General features: G+C 33.7%; 1 protein-coding gene across 1 annotated transcript; it reads right to left on the reverse strand.

The window, feature by feature from the left end:
• Positions 1-5,394: 5,394 nt before the first annotated feature.
• LOC105791461 (cytochrome c oxidase subunit 5C) lies at positions 5,395-8,342 on the reverse strand. Its single transcript, XM_012619532.2, has 2 exons — positions 8,182-8,342; positions 5,395-5,865 (listed from the first exon to the last, which is right to left on the reverse strand). Exon 2 carries the CDS (start codon positions 5,844-5,846, stop codon positions 5,655-5,657), a length of 192 nt encoding a protein of 63 aa, XP_012474986.1. The 5' UTR covers positions 5,847-5,865; positions 8,182-8,342; the 3' UTR covers positions 5,395-5,654.
• Positions 8,343-8,737: the final 395 nt, after the last annotated feature.

The raw sequence follows: 8,737 nt of genomic DNA on the forward strand, positions 1-8,737 counted from the left end.
GTGTTGGGTGAGCTTGATAGTTTGGCAGAATCCTCTATAGAGTATACGCCACCCCAGCTATTAGACGAATATGTTAAATCATTAGTTTAAAAGAATAGTTTACTACATCATTATATTATTATTCTGGTTGAACAATTTAGTTAGATAAATGATAATGGTTAGAAAAAAAACTAATTTATTATAGTCGATAATACTCACATTTATGATGAGAGAGAAAGCGTTTAGTCACAAGAACCGAGAAAGTTTAGTGGGATAATCAAACTTATCCACTAAACCCAGCTTCCGTGTATAGTTGTTTAAGGTTAGTATTGGCTTCTTGAGCAAGTTTTATATTTTCTCTTACACCTATATTTTCTTCTCGAATTTTTCTCTACACATTTCTCTCGAAAAACCTAATACTAGAGTGCAAAGGAGGAAACTTCCTAAATCTAGGTTTTTGTAATAACATTTCTTGTAAGTTTGTTTAGTTTTCTGGTGCAATAATCTGATGAGTTTAACTATTTATATTATAACTCAAGACACCCTTGAAGGTTCTCGTGATAAGGGCAAAGGTCCGACAACTTAATCTTGTTGTGTTTTCTAGTGAGTTCCTTCGTACTACATATGTGTGTAATGCCTTGCTTATGTTTGGTTTAAGGTAAGTATGCATATTCTGTGAAGATGAAATATTTTTGCAAGAGTGGTGAATGCATGTTGTAATTAGTTTGATTTGGTTTGTCTGTGTTAAAGATGTAAAAACCTTCCTTCATGTTTAAGCCACTATCCCTTGCTTCTGAAATGAACGATATGATCTGAAACATGGAATTGGATTCATGACATTGCCTTCAATGAAATGAGCATTGAACTGGCAGATTACGATACATGAAAATGGTCGTGTAGCCTCAGGTAGAGAAAGTATTATTGCAAACCAGATTGGCAAATCATGACAAAGGAAAATGAATGAACAAATTATATAACTCTGAATATGGACCGAGGTGTGTGGCTAACATGCAGAATGTGGTATGTATAATTGCATGGACGTAGTGTACACGCCAAAGGAATAGTGTTCGACGTATAGCCTATCTGTGTTTGGTATTCGCCAATTGGCGAACTGTGTGACTGTGTTGAGTTGGAAAGGTTTACTTGAATTATATGTGACTATTACAATGTTTTCCTTCTGGAACTCACTAAGTTCTTTGAACTTACTTAGGTACCTTTCCTTCTCAAGCCTGTTGACAAAGTAAAAATGTAACACCCCTAACCCATATCTGTTACTGGAACAGGGTTACAGAGTATTACCGGAGTTTACAGATTTAAAAATAGTTTACACATATCATTTACTATTCATAACCGAAATCAAACATATTCAATCATAATATCCCTTTAATGGGCCCTCGAGACCCAATTTATGCTTTAGAAATAAGTCGAGACTAAATCGGGAACTCAGAGAATTTTTCACAAAATCTCAATTTTTTTCTTAGGTGCAGGGGACACACTCTCGTGTGGCTAGGCCGTGTATCTCACACGCCCGCGTGCTACGTCGTATGGACAATTTAATTTTTGAAAATTAGGTGCAGAGGTCACACGACCAAGTCACACGCCCATGTGCTAAGCCGTGTGACACACGCCCATGTCTCTGCCCGTGTAAGTAATTCGAAGCATTCTGTTTCTCAAATTTTAAGATGCAGGGGATACACAGCCAAACCACACGTCCGTGCGCATCGCCGTGTATCACACACGGCTAAAACACACGCCCGTGTCTCTACTCGTGTAGACAAAATAAGGTCATTTCCGAGCTTTATTTCTTACCCAAATTTCCTTCCACCTACAAAGACACTTAAACATGTTCACCAACCAATTCAAATCATTCAAATCAAGCCAAATTCATGTATTGAGTATGACATAATTTCACCTATATGCATATTGGACCTAATGTGCTAACTCAATTTAACCATCAATATAACGATATGTTTTGAATCACTTAACCATTTCAAACACATACCAAGCCTGATAAAGCTACACATAAATATATATACTTTTACTTCAAAATATAACTATTACAAGTCATTCCAATGGCTAGTTCCAACCAAAATATTTCTTTTTTATGCTTAGCTTATACATGCCATTATACCAAAAGTTAGTTTGCTTTATATACCGAGAAGTCCAAGGGATAGTGTGATGTGTCTCCGACCAAGTTCCAACCTTCACGAGCTTTCGAGTACTGTAAAATAAAGGAAGTAAAATAGAGTAAGCATATTATGCCTAGTAAGTTCATATAACAGAAAATTAACTTACCAATCATTTACATTTAAGATAAGCATACAAAATTCATCCAAAGAAATTTGGCAATTTGCCTAAACACATATAATCTCAAGAAACTTGTTAGTCATGTATTACATGTAAATATCAAGAATCAATGATGAGCTCATCATGTAATAATACATATGTTTTTCATATCATATTTCCATTTAACATCTGCATTTCCATGACAAATCATCTTAAGCTCAGTTTAACCATGTCAGAACTTTGCCCGTTGAATTTATTTGAAATATCGATGGATACACATGTAGTACACTCAAAGTGTACAAAACTGTAATTTGTCAACTCATATTCATGGGTACCCATTATGGCACATAATCAAGAAGCACTCTTTCGAGCCATATAACAGGAAGCTCATATGAGCCATGTAATAGGAAGCTTATCTGGGTTGTATAATAGGAAACTCATAAGATTTTGAAACAGAAAGCTCATGTGAGCTTAACAAGTAACTCCGAAGAGCTATTATCAGGAAGCTCCGGATAGTCATATATCAGGAAGTCCAAGTGAGCCATATCAGGAAGCTCATAAAGAGCCTATATTGGGACGCTCATAAAGAGCTCCAGTATGTCCACATTATATGCAGGATCCATATCGATCATATAACAAAACGCTCACAAAGAGCTGCAGTATGACTGCAACACATGCAGGATCAATACCGATCGGGATGCTCGCAGGAACCATGTAACGGGAAGCTCGAGAAGACTTATAACAGGATGTTCATAAGAGCTGTGGTGTGTCCGCAACATATGCAAGACCACAACCAATACAGGAAATCCTGTATCCATCGAATTTCATTTATTCAAACGGGACTTAACGTTTATCGGGTATTACCGGATATGTGACTGATTTTCATACATAAGACATTTATACAATTCACACATATACAAAATTCAATTCAAACATATTAATATACATAATTTAGTTACACGAACTTACCTCGATAATTGTTCGTGTTCGTAGGCTACTAATCCGATACTTTTTGTTTTCCTCAATCCAATTCTAAACTAGGTCTATCCAGATCCAATTAAGCCAATTTAGCTTGCTTGAACTCTTTTCTCTTAGCTAGGGTTTCCATAAAAATAATTTGGGGAAAGATGATATTTTGTTATTTAATTTAATTATCACCTTTTATTTTTTCACTTTTCAATTTAGTCCTTTTCTTTTCTTAAAATTCCATGGATGAATCATCATAAATATCTACTAACTTCTCTTAATGGTCTATTTGCCTTATAAGGACCTCAAATTTTGAATTCCATAGCTATTTAATCCTTCTAGCTACTAGAATTCAACTTTTGCATTTTATGCAATTTGGTCCTTTCTGTAATTAAACATGAAATCGGTAAAAAATTTTTATCAAAATTTTCATAGGTCTTTCCTATCATAATGCAGACCATGCAATAATATTAAAATAAATTTTCTTTCTGACTCGGATTTGTGGTCCCGAAACCACTGTTCCGATTGCACTGAAAACGGGCTATTACAAAAAAAATCTTTGGAAACTACGTCGAAGGACTATCGTCGCTGTGAGAATTTTTATATTTTGTATTATGCATAACATGGGGGTGGTGTCAAGACATTTACATTTCGAAGAATGTATTTTGTATATTAACTTATGATCATGAATCTATGGTTCCAATTAAACTTCAGTACAATATTTGTGGTTTTCAAAGTGTATTATCTTATTTATCCTTGGGTGACAAGTAGTTTCTATTTCATAGTAACTTAAATTGTGGTGTAAATAGATTTACGCCAGATACAATTTTAAAAGATAATGATTTTAAGGAAGTGACACGCCATCCTTGGATCCTCCTTAAGGATCGGGTTTAGAGTGTTACGGGTCTCAAAATAAATTTTGACTTTACCCTTGCCTCTCCCCTTTCTTTCTCACAGCTCTCCCCCCATTATGTTTAAACAACGCTTGGTTCCCTTGCAATGTGATCAACTAGCCGGCATTTGCACATGTGGCCATGCACCTATGTCGCTCCAGTGGTCTGTCATTTTTCACTTATATATATTGTCTTGACCATAGTGGGTATGTCGCTCGTCATCAATATTCTCCTCAAAGAAGGCTTTCGAACATAACTTTCTAGTACTCCCTCATCGAATCTTGTCTTTAACTTCTATTTGTCGCAACTTGCCAATCCTTTTTTCCCATTTGATGGTTTTAAAGATTTGTTTTGTCAAAGGGGGACTTGTTTCACACTAATGTTGATAGTCTCCCTGATAAGCATTGATCCATCACATTCTGTTGTATCAGAGGTTATATATTATTAACAATGTTTCGCTCTTTGGTAGATTTTCTTTCAATTTAGCATGGTTATTTCCGTAAGGATGTTTATGTCACATGTTTCCATTGCTAAACTGTGTTCGTTAGCCGAATAAGACATCATTATCCGTCACAATCCTTGTGATCTTTCTCTTTCTTCTAAGGATCTTTTAAGGTTAGTATACTATTTGGTACATGAGTTTTTCTGTAATGTTCAATATGGTACTTAAGTTCTTTTTGTCCCAACTTGGCATGAGTTTGACTTCAATTTTTAGTTTGTTACATGATTTTTTTTTTAAAAAAAATTTTGATAAATGAGTTTTTTTTTTCTTTCATTTAAGCACACGAGGTCATCTTCAATGTTCAATTTAGAACATGAACTTTTTTTGTTTGTCCCAATTTAGTATATATTTTTTCCTACTAGAGCACATATGTAAAAATTGCATTGGGCCGTATGATATCATTTAATTTGAGTAAAAATCAAATATTGAAACCAAACTTAAGTACTGAATTTTAAAAAACACTCAAATACATTGAAGCTAAACTCAAGCACCAAATAAAATCTTAACCCTTTCTTACTAAAAAAAAAAAGAACCTTTCCAATTAAAAACATTATTCAATCTTTATTGATATAAATTACAAGAGATATATAAAAATAAATATATAAGTTCAAATTTGATCTTCCAATTTAGCATAAGTATTATTGTTACGAGTTGCATTTATTATATTTTTATGCCAAAAACAATAATTAAAGAATCTAGAAAATATCTTTCATGTTCAGCCGATTTCCATTATTAAGCCTAAAACGGCGTAACTGTGACAAATAACAATTGAGAAGAAATATAAAGAGCTTTCAAACATCTCCAAATCAAACAACAATGTCAAATAGAAACCCACAAAGGCACACTAGATTGAAAAATGGCTTGGATTTGCTATGCAAATATGAAATCAAGGTCCCAATATGATGACATTATTCTTAGAAGCTCCAAATTGAGTTTTGCTCATCTTCTATCTAAGAGCCAAATGAAGAGAATGCTAATAACGAAACACAGCTGAAGCTGTCCACAGTTTCACAAGACTAAAAGAACATTTATTCTTCTGCAATGACACTGATTTCACCTTTCTCGAGCATGTCGTAGAATGCTCTCACTTTCCTCTGCTCATTCCAGTGATGCATCTTCCAAAGCCCACCGGCACAAAGGCCAAGTGTTATTCCGATAACTATCTCCTTAACAACACTTGGTCCTTTCAAGGTAGCATGAGCAACCCTGGAACCAGCCATTTCGCTTCTATAGTTGAATCTAGTAAAATCCAGAAGCAAGAATCTAACATTTTATTTTCAATTCTACTTATGGAGAGGAATACAGGAACACCACGGTTATATATAATTTAACAAGCAAATCAATTGATAAACCAGGCATGAAAGCAGCAAAGGCAATGAATGTTCATAAACCTAATAATAACAATATGAAGCAATTCATGAAAATTTATGTACTATAACTAGCAATTTAGCCCATTCCAATCGGCACAGAGAGGAAAGATGTAGGACAAATGCAGAATTGTTCTCAAATATTGCTTCCTTTCAGTTTTCACTCAAAATGGCTATATACATCTTGTTCTGGGATCAATAAAGCTTGCATTTGCATGTTACGTTAAAAACAATTTCATGCTGAATTCCATAAGGGAGATGTAACTACTTCCAGTAAAACTTTAGCACTTGTGTTATGCTCTTGGGATTATATCAACTCATCCATTGTTAATGGTTTCCATGTCAAATATCAATGAAGCCTAACCTTAATACCTTTACTATTTGCCAATGTAACAAATCAACACCTTCATTTAATTCATTTTCTTGGTTCAATTCAATAGCAATTCTACTTTACAGAATTCATGCTCTCTTATGTCTAAGCATTCGAACAAAAGACATGGTAACTCACGGTTTCTGCTATCTTAGCTTGTCAAGAAACAAATTTATAATACGTTCCAATCAATCAAGCAACCCAGCCAACCCATTCAACTCATTCATCATTTAAGGCTTTACACATCAAATTCGTCAATGGAGCCTCACCTGAACACTTTTCCTATACCACACCTTCAGTTATTCATTTCCTTGGATAAATTCAAAAGCAATTTTACGTTGCACTCTTCATGCCATCTCTTATTTCTAAGAATTCAAATTATAGAGACAGATTTCCAGTCTCCTAGCTTGTTGAGAAACAAATTTACAATACTTGGTCCTTTAAAGGTAGCATGAGCAACCCTAGAACCAGCATTTCGCTTCTACAGTTGCATCTAGTAAAACCCAAAAGCAAGAACTAAACATTTCATTTTCCAACTCTACTTATGGAGGAATATTGGAAAACCATGATTATATATAAATTTAAAAAGCAGATCATTTTACAAACCAGATATGCAAGCAGCAGAGGCAACAAACGTTCATAAACCTAATAGTAACAATATAAAGCAATTCATGAAAATTATGTACTATAACTAGCAATTTAGCCCATTTCAGGAAAGATGTACTGCAAATCAATAATCGTTCTCAAATATTGCCTCCTTTCACTCAAAAAGGCTATATAATCTACACTGCTTATATATCTTTTTGTTCTGGACACAATAAAGGTTGCATTTGCATCTTATGTATGTTAATAACAATTTCATGCGAGTTCCATATGAGAGCCTTAACTATTTCCAGTAAAACTTTAGCACTTGAGTTATGCTTTTGGGATGATATCAACTCATTCATTCTTAATGGTTTACATGTCAAACACCAAAGGAACCTAACCTTATTACCTTTCCTATTCACCAATGTGAGAAATCAACACCTTCATTTGATTCATTTTCTTGGCTCCATTAGCAGTTATACATTCATAATTGAATAGCAATTTTACATTGCAGAATTCATTCTATCTCTTATGTCTAAGCACTCAAATAAAAGACATGGTAACTCAAGGTTTCCGCTGTCTTAGCTTGTCAGGAAACAAAATTATAATACTTTTCAATCAATCAAGTAACCAAGCCTAACCCCTTCAACTCATTCATTGTTCAAAGCTTTACGGGTCAAATTTCGACAAAGCCTCGCCTTAATACCTTTCCTATATCACACCTTCAATTATTCATTTTTCTTGGTTCAATTCAAAAGCAGTTTTACGTTGCCTAATTCATGCTATCTCTTATGTCTAAGCAATCAAATTATGCACACAGATTTCCAGTCTCATAGCGTGTCAGTAAACAAATTTACAACATTTGTCAATCAATGAAGCAAAACAGCCCCTACAAAATTAGAAAACAAAAGCTGCCGTGATTTATGAAAGAATTAAATCGAAAATTACGTTTTCATCTATCACTACAAGTAAAAAAGAATATATTTTCCAACAGTTGTTTCGATTCTCGAATCTAAGTTAAGCGTATGAAAATCTCACATGGAAATCAAAAACAATAACGAAAACGTGAAAAGAAAAATCGATCTTAAACCACTCAAATCAAACTCAAAGATCTTTCGAGAATAATGACAAACAAACAAATAATCATTTCCATGAATAAGATGTTGAAAATCGCCACTAAACCCGTCAGAAAAAAAAAGGAAGGAAAAATCGAAGGAAGAAATTAGGGTTTACCTGAACGAGGCTGCGTCGATGAACTAACGATGGATTTTGATTGTGAGATTCAGCCTTTCCACAGGCTGAGCTATATTATTATTTCCTTCGACGACCTTTAATGGAAAGGCACAAATTGTCTATTTTACCCTTTTCGAAATAACTAGGTTAGAATTACGAATAAACCCAATTTCTTAATGGGTCGATAGATATATCCAACATTTTCCCTTTTATTTTTGATAAAGAATTTTAAAAAACAAAATACTTTCATTCACTCTTAAACTATTTTTATTTAAATACTTAAGGTTTTTTTATCAAAATTGATAACTAAACTATCGATTATATCTCATATTATCCTAAAATACAGTATCAACCAATAAAAACATAGTATATAACATAGACGTCATACAATTTTTCTACAAAATGAAACCTAATTTGTAGTCTTTATCTTTGCTAGAAATGAATTAAATGGTTTAAGAACCACTTTTTATCAATAAAATTTAGGTACCTAAATGAGAAAGATTGAATAGTTTAAGGTCAATTTTGTAAATGAAACCAAATAAAAAATAATGAGACC

This window comes from Gossypium raimondii, chromosome 8 (genome assembly GCF_025698545.1).
Source record: "Gossypium raimondii isolate GPD5lz chromosome 8, ASM2569854v1, whole genome shotgun sequence".
Classification (NCBI taxonomy): domain Eukaryota; kingdom Viridiplantae; phylum Streptophyta; class Magnoliopsida; order Malvales; family Malvaceae; genus Gossypium; species Gossypium raimondii.